General features: G+C 41.7%; 1 protein-coding gene across 5 annotated transcripts in view; it reads right to left on the minus strand.

Annotated features, from left to right (window-relative positions):
• Ints9 (integrator complex subunit 9) overlaps window positions 1-12,465 on the minus strand; it is an 83,239-nt gene that overhangs the window by 67,438 nt on the left and 3,336 nt on the right. The window contains exon 1 of one of the 5 annotated variants that reach the window (XM_050152269.1): window positions 11,645-11,663. The exons of 3 other annotated variants lie outside the window; for them this stretch is intronic. In XM_050152269.1, the coding sequence (XP_050008226.1) occupies window positions 11,645-11,656 (12 nt within the window). In that variant the 5' untranslated portion in view covers window positions 11,657-11,663. Of the gene's footprint in view, window positions 1-9,686; window positions 9,708-11,644; window positions 11,664-12,465 lie in introns of those variants that run through there. One more of the 5 variants, XM_050152273.1, reaches the window with a different exon arrangement.

Genomic DNA, 12,465 nt, shown 5'->3' on the forward strand with positions numbered 1-12,465 from the left:
TTTATTTGTTCAAACATAAATAAAAATATCAACACATTTTCCCTCTTTTGTCTAAAGTAAAAAGGCTATAACTAATATAAGAAAAATTATATACAATAAGTACAATAACTATATACAATATATATAGGCAATAAGTACTTCAACAATGTCTAGTCCATTTGTATTTGACAAATTCAGAGAAAGTACTCCACTACCATCCAAAACTATCTTTTGATATCGCTCAATCTTATACACTTTACATCTCTTTAGTTTCTTTTCTGTACCTGGTAAAGAAGGAAAACTACCTCGTCTTCAACTCCCTCAGAGACCCAAGAAGGAAATAATATTAACGGAGTAAGCAGGAAGTGCAAGCAGAAGACTTTCAAAACATGTGAGGAATGACAAAAACAGCCGGCTGCCTGGGCAGTCACCCAAGTTTCCTCTGCAGAAGGAGAGAAGCAGCTCCATAAAGTTAGTTATCTTCTCTCCTTCACATGTATGTCATAACACATACACCATTCTCATGACCGCCCACCCATGTAAAGATAAACGATAATAATAGCAAACTGAGTCAATGAATCAAAAAAAAAAAAAAAAAAACCCAACAACCTCCCAACTCTGAACACAGCATCATACTGATCAGTGATGCATCTGTTGGTGGTCCTGATGATATTCAAGCTATTTATTAAATCTAGAGGAATGGGGTCTTCCCAACCCATCCCCATGTTTCTCAATGACGAGACGACAAAAGCCATGGAATTATTAGTGTTATTCTCTCCCTTTCAGATCTGGACCCCTTCTCGGAGTCCAGCCATCAGCTAGTCCCACTGTTTCTCAGGATACTTTCGTCTTCAGCCTCCGAGGCCCTCTGTGAAGTGGCTGGCATAACCCTCTGCTCGAGACAGGTAGTTTTGACTTTGGACGTGCTTCCATCCATTTGCCCACTCTTAATGTTCTGATTATATGCCATTTTCCAGACCATTTTCAGTACCCGAAGCCAAGTCATACTTTTTCTTTTCCATTCCAAAGTTTTTTCTGGTTACTTCTGTCTTAGATTTCTAAATAGATGAATTTAAAGTCTTTGCATGTTCAAAATTTGTACTTTTCTGAAACTTCCTATGGAAAAGAAAAATCCTTACTTTGTCACTATTTAGACCTCTGAGTGTCTGCCCAGTCTCACTACCGCAACTGCTATTGGCCAAACTCACAACCTTCCAGACATTAGTGACATTCGTGGGGTGGAAATGATATTCCACAACAGTGAAGTAGAGCACCACACACTGCTGTCAGTAGTAAGAACCAGTTGGTCCCACTTGTCCATCCCTAGGGAAATGGATACCTTACTTCCACATCCTTCTTACTTCTAACTGCTTTGTCCACCTAGAATAAGACACAGCCCTCCTATTCAGACAAACTGGCCAAAGTACTTTCGCGTGAGTGGTGCTGAGGATGGAACTCAGGGCCTCGTATGTGCTGGGCAAGCACCCAACCGTGGAGCTACAATCTCTGCTCCGAGAGTTTTGTAAAGGCCAGCTCATCCGCTTTTACTTCTGGAAGAAGCCTGTGATTCTCTAGATGGAATTCATACTTTACAATCTCTATCTTACACAGGCCACTACTGCCTTTAGCAGTCTGTCACCAAAAGCCCATTAATCACATGCTCGAACACATGGTGTCTGCAGACGGATAGGCACATCCCACACCACTGACAGTGCTGCCTACAGGACAGGCTCAGTATTCACTCAGTAACACTCAAAGGGCAGTTAGACAAGCAGACAATGGGTTCTTGCTAATGCCTTTCCTACTGCTGGCTACAGATCATCATTCTGCAACCGCTTCTTCTTCCTACTGGCGACGCAGTTTGAATCAAATACCCTTTAAAATAAATGAACTGCCAGGTGGGGCTGGCTCTGAGCCCCCTTTGTTCCCATACTTTTTTTTTTTTGGCATGTAAGATTTAAATGATAATTATGTTTATTTTAATAGACTATCTGTTCACCTTTCTTGCCTTGATAGGGGCTGTCTCTGGAGACAGAACTATTTCTGGCTGCTGTTTTTTGAGGAAACTGCCATTTCTTTTGAGGTCACAGAAGTCTTATTCTTTCTGAGTCGGCTAAGAGTCACCTAGGATTTCAAGTTATAAAATCCATTGTTTACTTAAAACTTTGGAAATGGCATACAAGATATAATTAACTGCCTAGGACAAACATTCAAACACAAATAGATCTTTCCTGTAGAAAATAACATATTGTTGAACCATGTGAAAGAATCTCACTTTAGTAATGACTAAAAATTCTGGAACAGGAAACCAGCTAGCTATGGGATACGAATTATTCAGGAAATTCACCCAAAGTCAGCGTCAAGGTAGTGTGTTGACAAGACAATTACTGTCAACAGGAACAGAAGAGATGCCTACCACCATCACCACTCCAACCCATATCACTGCATGTGTGTGCAATCTACAACAGCAACTATCATGACGTAAATGAAGTCTGGGGAGAAAATGAACTACAAAAATAGACACCTAGAAATTTCATAAAATCCAACTGGATAAATGAAATAGTAAAATACACTTAACAAGGGGTCTATGTGTCTTAAGTATGTAGGAAAAGGTTCTAATTCAGTAACAACAACAAAAACAAAAACCTATATATTATTTAGGACTGGGGAGAAAAGTGGGGAAAAGTGCTTGTTGCACAAGCATGAGGACCCAAGTTCAGATCTCAGCACCCATGTAAAAATCTGGGTGTGGCTGTGTCCCTGTGAGTGGAGCAAAGACAGAAGAATTGCTGGGGCTTGCTGGCAGCCAGTCTAGCTAGCTCTGGGTTCAATGACAGACCCTGTCTCAAGAAAATGCTAGAGCAGGATGTCCAATATCCTCTTCTGGTCTCTAGACAAGTATGCATGAGCACATGCACCTATACACACATGTAAACAAATATCCCCCATGCATGCACGTGTATGTGCACACATGCATGCACACACATGTGCACACATGGCAGAAAGTACTTAGACATATTTAAAAGGAAGTATCTATTAGGAGGAAGTTTTAAAACACAATAAAGTAGCAGTAAAATGATTTAAGCAAAAGATAATCTTGTTCTTGGACTCAATAATTTAAAGAAATAGTAAGCCGGGCAGTGGTGGTACTTTTAAATCCATACCTTAAAATCAGCATGTATGTATAAATTTTTCCTCATTTCTCCAATTAACTCTTTAATTTTTTTTTTGCTGTTGTTGGTTTTCCCTATGTAACAGCCCTAGTTGTCCTGGAACTAGCTCTTGTAGACCAGGCTGGCCTTGAACTCAGAGATCCACCTGCCTCTGCCTCCTGAGTGCTAGGATTAAAGGTGTGTGCCACCACGGCCCAGCTAATCTCTGTAAATTTTAACAAATTAATCTGGTTCCAAAAATATTTTCGGGGCTGGAGAGATGGCTCAGTGGTTAAGAGCACTGACTGCTCTTCCAAAGGTCCTGAGTTCAATTCCCAGCAACCACATGGTGGCTCACAACCATCTGTAATGAGGTCTGGTGCCCTCTTCTGGCCTGCAGACATACACACAGACAGAATATTGTATACATAATAAATATATATAAAAGATATTTTAATGGAAACAAAAATTCGAAGCGAAAGTTCTAGCTTTTATAGAACATGTAATGTTCTGGCATGCTCTGGAGCAAGAAGAGCAGGTAAGATACAGAAGCATCAGCCAGGGCCCTACAAGTCAAAGGGTGCAGAGCTGGAATGGACTAGCCTGGGAGGGGAATGGGAACAAAAGAGCTTGCATTGCAAACACACAAGATGGCCCAGCTCACACAAGAGAGGGAAATCAAATTACAATCATGTTGTTGAAACACCATGTTTTTTCACTTTTCAGTCAGGAAAACAAACAACTTTGATGTTAACTTGGGGAAGTGGGGCTTAAGAGGGGAACTTTAGGCAAGCCTAATCATGATGGCGAACTCTGTGTGTGTGTGTGTGTGTGTGTGTATGGTGTGGTGTGTGTATGTGTAGCTTTTGAGGCATCAATTTTACAATGGGAAAAGTATTTCATATACACTCTCAGATGCCAGCTAAGGTCAGTATGAAATGCAATTCACTTGCAAATGATGGGGTATAACCTAGCGCTGTGTCCATAAGTTTAGTTAAATACATTTGGCTCTATTTAAACAGACGCTGTGACATGGTTTCCTGGAAACAGTGTGAGTGTAAGTCTGAGGCACAGTGACACCAGCTTCATGAACCATGTTTTACATCAGCCACAGACTCCACATCTTCAACTTGATATTCTCACAGTAACTGGGAGTGGCAGAGACAGGGCAGCAGAACTCTATTTCCTAGGCCAAGAGCCACAGTTCTAACTGTCCTTTCAGGAAACCAAAATACAATGTGTTTGTTAAAAATACTTCTAAAAATACTTAAAAGGCACATTGGAAACATTTCACAAAGAGTCCTTGGATTTTGCTACATGCAGATTCTTACTGAATAGGCATGAGCATTTAGTTTTAGAAATTGAGGCAGTTTTAGATTTCTTTTTAAAACAGGGTCTTATGTAGCCCAGGCTAGCCTCAAACTCACTATGTAGCAGAGGATGAACCTCTGAGCCACCTGCTTCCACCTTCAGAGTGCTGGAATCAAAAGTGTGTGCCACTATGCCCCATAGTTTTAGAAACTGGCAGGAAGAAAGTTGTACATTTCTAACTCAAGACAAAGCAATATGCCTCAATATCAGCATCATCAAAATATTCAAAAAGTAAAAGGGGGAATGATAATTACATTTATGTATACAAACCCAGAGACTATCTCCAAGGACACATAAAAAACAAACAAAAAGTCAAGTTATTCTGGGGAACAGGATAAAGAGTAGAAGGGAGAGGCTGGAGAGATAGCTTAGCGGTTAAGAGCACTGGCTGCTCTTCCAGAGGTTCTGAACCCAATTCCCAGCAACCACATGGTGGCTCACAACCACCTATAATAGGACCTGACACCCTCTTCTGGCCTGCAGGTGTACATGCAGAGCACTCGTACATAAAATATAGATAAGAGGAGGGAATGAATGCACACACACACACACACACACACACACACACACACACACACAGAGAGAGAGAGAGAGAGAGAGAGAGAGAGAGAGAGAGAGAGAGAGAGAGAGAGATACCTTTCTGCTATATGTATGAGTGTTTAGCCTGCAAATATGTCTGTGCACCATGTGCATGCTTGGAAACTGAACTCAGGTCTTCTGCAAGAGCACTAACTATTCTCCATCAGTAAGCCACCTCTCCAGTCCCAAGGGATTTTTTTTTTTTGAGATAGGGTTTATGCAGCCTAGGCCAGCCTGAAAATGAGGCCTGAAAATGATTGTGTAACTCAAGATGACCTTGAACTCCTAAACTTCCTGTCTTTATCTTCTGAATTCTGGGATTATACTGTGCCAACACAAGACAAAATCTTTACAGATTTTGTTATTTATAATTTTTACACATTCAGTTTGTTTTTAAAAATAAAACTAAATAAAACAATGTGGGTGCATTACAAAAAAAAAATCCCAAAAATTGCACACTGAAGTCTCAGCATAATTATTACAGAAATGCAAATCAAAACAACCAGACTCAGGATGGCTACAAAATAACAGCTCAGACTAGAAAGTATTAGCAAGAACGTGGAGAGATCAGGAGCCTGGACATTTCTGGTGAGATTATAAAGTGGTGCAAGGACAGTCACTCTGGAGCATACCACGGAGGCTCCACAATAAACTAAATTCATTTCTGAGTACATGCTGAAAACAAAAATAACACACACGCGAACTGAAAACAAGGACTAGAACAGGTATCTGTACTCAGTATCTGAAGCAGGCCACGGTCTGACTATACCACGGAACATTGCTCAACCTTAAGAAGGGGATGCTGATGCATGCGACAACATGGATGAAGCTTGCAAACACTGCTAATGAAATAAGACAGTCAGAAAGTGCACCTGTGTGCTACTGATGTGAGGCACCTCGAGTAGCCAGATTCACAGGGACAGAAAGGACAATGGCTGACAACCAGCGGCTTAGGGAAGTAGGAAATGAGTAACATTTAATGTTTAAAATCTAAAACATCCTAGAAAAGAATGGTCATGGTCACATAACAATGAGAATGTACTCAGTGGCACTGAACTGTTTGTTTAAAAGTGGTTCCATGGAAAATGGAACACTGTGCAGGTTTTGTCACACCTCAGGCAACAGGGCACAAAGACAGCCAGGGAAGCTGACTATGTCAGTCAAAATCTCCAACAGCTGAGCATGGTGGTGAACGCAGTCAGACACAAAACACTGCACAGACTATGAACCAGTTCATACGAAAAGACCAGAAAGGGCAAGTCTCCAGCGATGAACGGTAGATTAGAGGCTGCAGGGGCCCATTACGCTGGCTGATAAGAGGCACAAAGGATCCTTTTGGAGAAATAAATTGTGATGATAGGTGGATAACTGTAAATTCACTAATTCCAAATGGAATTAAAACCCCGGTATATCTGACCCTTTGAATGCATGTGTTTTATAATGTATACCTTAATAAGCCTGTTTAAAATATAAAAATATCAGCAAATACTATAATATCCTTTGTTAAAACTACTGCTTTATATCCATTTCCACATATTGGGAAAAAACGTGGCAAGGAAGCCTTAACTAGAAAGCCTAACTATGCTGCCTTAGCTTTGCTCCTGATGCTGAGGCACACACCCTTACAAAAGCAACTCAAGGGGGATGGGCTTATTTTAGGCACTCTTCAAGGTACAAACCATTATAGCAGGTAATTTATGCAACAGAAGCTTAAAGCAGTTGTCATATTATCAACATCAGGAACAGAGATGAGCAAATGCATTCTTGTTAGTGCTCAGCTGGCTTTTCCCATTTCAGACAGCCCACGATCCATGTCCACCCTATAGCAGGTAAGTCTTCCCTCCTCAGCTAACACAATACAAGCCCTCACAGGCATGCCCAGAGGCTCATCTTGAAGAACCAGCCTGCCTCCATCTTAGGCTTAAAGGCCATCTTATAGAAGGCATGCCAGGTTCATTCCTGTTTATTGCCTGTTGTAGGAACAGCAATCACCTCTTTGTTTCAAAAAGTTACTAAACCCCTTGCAACTCTACCTTTGTTTCAAAAGGGTTGTTAGGACTACCTTGTTGTGACTACCTGTTGTTAAGACCACCTTACAACCATGTCTTTGTTGTTATGATTAACTTGTTATGCTTATGTTCTGACCTGCAACCCCACCTATTCTGCTTGTCAAATCCCCCATTTGGAAACCCCTTACTCCTGAGCTATAAAAACCTTGTCTTTCTCTATGCAATGCTGATCTCTTGAACTCCGCCTTAGGGGGAGGCAGCCCATGTACATGAATAAAAAAGCTTGTTTTAATTGCTTGCTTTAATTAATATGGTTATGATGATCTGGGTCAGTGGTCTTCTTCCTCCCAGTTTTGGGATTAACAATCTCCCATATGGTTCTATATTCTATCAAGCTGACAATGAAAAGAGGAAAAATGTAGATAAATTATACTCATAAAAAGCCATACGTCTGAAAATTTGATTATGCCAAACATTTTTAGTTTTTTCTTCACATGCACAATTTATTCACAAAGTAATCAAATATCGGTACCTCTCCCAACCAGCCATTTTAATCTAAGTCATGTCCTTGTACTCTGAGAGTCCATCTTAAACAAACCAGAATGGAGAAGATCAAAAGCATGAATGACATCTTATGTTGGAGAGGATGCAGAGCAAGGGGAACATTTCCCAATAGTGATGGGAGTGCAAACTTGTACAGCCCCTTTGGAAATGAATATGGCTATTTCTCAAAAATTTAAATCAATCTACCTCAAGACCCAGTTATACAACTCTTGGGAATATACACAAAGGAAGCTCAATCATAAACAAGGACAGACATTTTATTATAACCTTTCCATCCCTTTATAAACACCAATGATTAAAAGTTAACCACCTTAAGAGCAAAAGGGGCATTAATTCCACAATTTGTGCTGAAGACATGCTTTTGTGAACACCATCTGCCTGACTATACATCCTGAAGGAAGCAAAAGCTCACTTAGTTGTGCTTTCAATAAACTTAAACATTTCAGATCTTTAAGGCATGGGCATATACCTAGCCAACATGGGACAAGTGAAACTTGCGTTTCTCACAGCAAGTTCATCTTGGTCACTGAACATCCTGGGCTCTGAGTTGACTCTTCTCTGACACTAGGGGCTGGAGAGAAGGCTCAGGAATAAGAGCAACTGTTGTTCTTACAGAGGACTAGGGCTCTATTCCCCAAACTCACAACTGTCTACAACTCCAGTTCCAGCGGATCTGATGTCCTCTCTTGCCCTCCTTGGGCACACCTCTTGCACTCAGTACACAGACATACATGCATGCAAAACACTTACACATAAACTAAAATCTAAAATAAAGCTTTCTATATCCCTTTCCTGTCTTTTCTGTGTCTGTCCTACTTTTCTCAGTACTTCTGGCTTCTGCCCTCTTTGTAGTCCTACCTAGTATGGCAGTACCTGGCTTCTCACTGGCCCTTTTCTAGAGGTGTGGAGGATCTTTGCTGTTTACATCCTTGCCTACCTGCCTGATCCCATAATTCCGTTCACCTTAATGCCTAATGTTCACACACTGGCATTTTCAAAGCAACACCAGACATCTTTTGAAAATACCCTTTACAGATTGTGTATGGCACCAAGCTATTTATTTAGTTTGTTTGTTTAACGGAGGATGAGGCACAGAGTCTTACTGTTAGCTCTGGCCAGCCCGGAACTCACTATGTAGGTCAGGCTGGCCTTGAATTTGCACCATTCCTCTCGCCTCTACTTCCCAAGTGCTGGGATTACAGGTGCGAGTCCTCCTGAGCAGAGGCATCACAATTTCAACCGACGAGAGCTCCTCTTTCTGAGATGTCTTTCCACATCCACAACCACTACTCTAGGTATATTTTGCTAAATATGAAGAAAGTCTGCAGAAGGTAGATAAGGGTAAGGCCAGAGGAAAGGAGACAGTTACATCAGCAGGAGAAAGGCAACAGCTTTTTCAAATACTGCCAGAATAATGAAAAGCTGGGGCAGCTAGACATTATTAAAGTTTTAAGAAGGTATATTACTGGCTACCACTAAAACTAAAATCTCTATTTTAGTACAAGAATACTTAAGCCAGTGATCCAGAATATGTCTCTGTCATGGCATGCACTGTGGACACTGTCTGAATCCTACAGCAAACCCAGCAAGCTGTGTTTCCGTAAAGGCAGGAAATACATCTGTCCTGCGAACAATGCCTAGGACAAGGGAGGTGTCCGAGAAGGTGTCCACTGAATGGAGATGGAGATGTGAGGGACGGTTTATTCCCAGATCTTTGCTGATATACAGCAAGCTAGGAACAACTTTTCCACCAGGAATGGCTAGGTTTCCCTGAGTGTAGAGGCCAGAGTTTGCACCCTCCCTGCTTGTGAGCGGTCACAGACACACTGCTGGCAGTCAGAGAAAATGGTGAAGGGCTACGAGTGTTCAGGGCAAGTCACCCGGGCACAGTGTGTCAATAATAGAGGGTGTCGCTTTTACTGAGCAGCACTGGCTTATTTAAGGAGTCACAGTAGCGGTGCCTTCACCCCAACCCCAATTCAGTATTGCTTCCTGAGGGGAAAAAAAAATCTACCTTCTATGTAGTTTTTACCTTGGTAACAACAGAAGATCAGATCTTTAGTCAAACAGTCTGGAATTCTGAAATGTAAAATGTCCATTTTTATTACAGGGCATCATCATACAAGGTGCTGCACGTCTAATGCAACATAGGGCTCTTTCAGAGCTTGAGGAAATTAAGAAAGGAAAACACCTATTTTTACTGGGGCTGTGATTAAAAAAAAAAAAAAAAGCCAAAACCCACCTTTTAAAAAGCATGGCATGACACTACACCAGAGGGACACAGGGGGGCGCACTAATCAACCGGAGAGGAGAAACAGAAATGCCTGCAATCAGGTTGACATTTTAATAGTCACACTGAAACACAGGCAGCAAATTCTGGGGAGATCTTGAGGCTTATCATTTACTGAAAAGGACGTTCTGTTCCTGATTCAAGTTCAAGGAAGCCAAAAGAATTTGTCACTCTGTCAAGGAGAAGCCTAGCACTTTCAAATACAAGGATCAGCTACACCTGTAGCCTCTAACGATTTGTTAAATGACCTTGGAGCAGGAGTCAGTGTTTTAAACAAAGACCTTAGAAATTCTGCTCCTCCTCCACTGAACTGGTACATCAATCTACTTCTTCGTTCCATCTGTTTTCCCTGGAGTAATGGTGAGTTAACCTCAACAGGTAAAAGGGAAACAGTTTTGCATAAAGAACAGCCGAGAACATAGATGCAGTATGTGGTCTTTCCAGATTTTAAATTTGTAAATACAACAGTAGTATACAATTTCCTTCATAGAATTCGGTAAGTACAGTATAATGGAGAGCAAAACGAGCCTCCTTTCAGGCCTTTAACAAGGGTGACAACAGCTGTCAAGAGCCAGGGAGGCAGAGGCAAAGCGCCTCACTCACAAGAGTGCCATTAATCCCAAAGTCACATTCAAGTCTGCGTTTCAGCGAAATGATACGTTAATCCCAGTCACAGCTCTTTGGGGTCGAAAGCACTGGTTCCAATGGAACAGGCTGAAACTGTGAATGTTAAGGGTATACTGTGGCGCATAATAAATATCTGTGGACTGGCTAAGCTAGAAGATTCTGTCAGCCACTGGGCCTCTCTCAGAAGGACCCGCTCACTTGAATGACTAGATTCCTAGCCACTGTATTTCAAGCTCACTTGACGCCTGAGATATTGAGCAGACACTCAGTATGCCTTCCGGCCATTTGCTAAGGACTTTGGTGACTTCTTCCCCCATTAGCTGAAGTAGCCACTAGGGGTACCCAATTAGACTCAACCTATACTAAAAGGTAACTGTGCTCTAAAATGTGCCAATTTAGAAGATATACTTGGAAATTTCCTAGCTCTCCTAAAATGATTAGTTGGCAATACCAATAAATTTATTTTGTTAAACAAAGCTGCCAGAATAATGCCTAATATTACAAATATAGTCAGTCATTAAATCCTTCGAGTTAGTATCCAACTAGGAACTCTTCAAATATTATAATGGCGTTCAGTGTCTTAAGTGTCCGTGTGAAAAGCCATCAAGAAAGTTTTGTGCAAGGAGTTAGAGAGATGGCTCAGTGGTTAGAGCACTGCTGCTCTTTCAGAAGACCTGCCCTGGGTTTGACTGCCAGCACCCACATGGCAGCTCCCAACTGTCTGCAAACCTAGTTCTTGGGAATTCCATACCCTCCTCTGTCCTGCTCGGCACCAGGCATGCATGGGGAAAAGCGCACATACATACAATTTTTTAAAAAGAAAGGGGTGTGCAAGGGGTTTAGCAGTTAAGAGCACATGGTGCTCTTGAAAAGGACTGGGGTTTGGTTCCCAGCACCCACCCACACTGTGTGGGATTTATAGCTGTAATTCCAGAGGACCCGACATCCTTTTCTGGTCTCCTCAATACATATGGTGCACATACAGATATGCAGGCATACCCCCATATACATAAATACAAATAAATATTTAAAAAAGAAAGTGGTGTGCAAAGTTAGAAAACTGCAGATCCTACCATTGAAGCCATTTGAACACATGAAAGACAAACAAAAAGCCAACTGAGCCGAAGTCGACCCCAGCTCCAGAAGGCTGAACGCAGGCAGGAGGACCACTGCATGATGAAGGTCGGCTCAGCCAGGTAGTGAGGTCCAGGCCAGCATGGGATTCAGAGTTTCAGTTTCAAAAAAGAAAAACCAGAAGAATACTAGCTTCATTCAGTTGGTACTGACATGGGACCTGTTCGATTACAAATGAGGTTTTGTTACTGTTTTGAGACAGAGTTTCTCTGTACAGCCCTGGCTGCCCTGGAACTTGCTCTGTAGATCAGGCTGGCCTTGAACTCAGAGAACCACCTGCCTTTGCCTCCCTGAGTGCTGGGATTAAAGGCGTGGCCTACAAAGGAGGTTTTAAAACCTTAATTGTTTTGTGAACAAGTTTGTAAGATTGTGTCTTACCATCTCAGGTTGGTCTGGAACTTGAGACCCCTCTACCTCTGCCTTTGCAGTGACAGGATTACAGATGTGTATAGTACTATGGTCAACATCAACAGTACTTTAAAGACTGCAACTGAAACAAAGTCCAATTAAAATGTAACATATCTCGGTTTGCACTCCTCCAAGAGTTGACATAGCATTGTGATGTCATTGTACTTCTGACTGTCCTTACTAAGCAGCGAACTTGTAAGCCAGGGAGACATGGATTCAGACCTTGCTTTTTCACTTTTAATTTGTTTTAACTTGGAGTCTCTTCCTTCGTTTCCCAGAAACTCACATTTTTAATTTGTAAAATGGAATGCTATCAACTAGACCAAAGTACTGCGCCAACACTTAGCGTACC

This window comes from Alexandromys fortis, unplaced genomic scaffold, assembly GCF_014885135.2.
Source record: "Alexandromys fortis isolate MF-2015 unplaced genomic scaffold, M_Fortis_MF-2015_v1.1 scaffold_75, whole genome shotgun sequence".
Taxonomy (NCBI): Eukaryota; Metazoa; Chordata; class Mammalia; order Rodentia; family Cricetidae; genus Alexandromys; species Alexandromys fortis.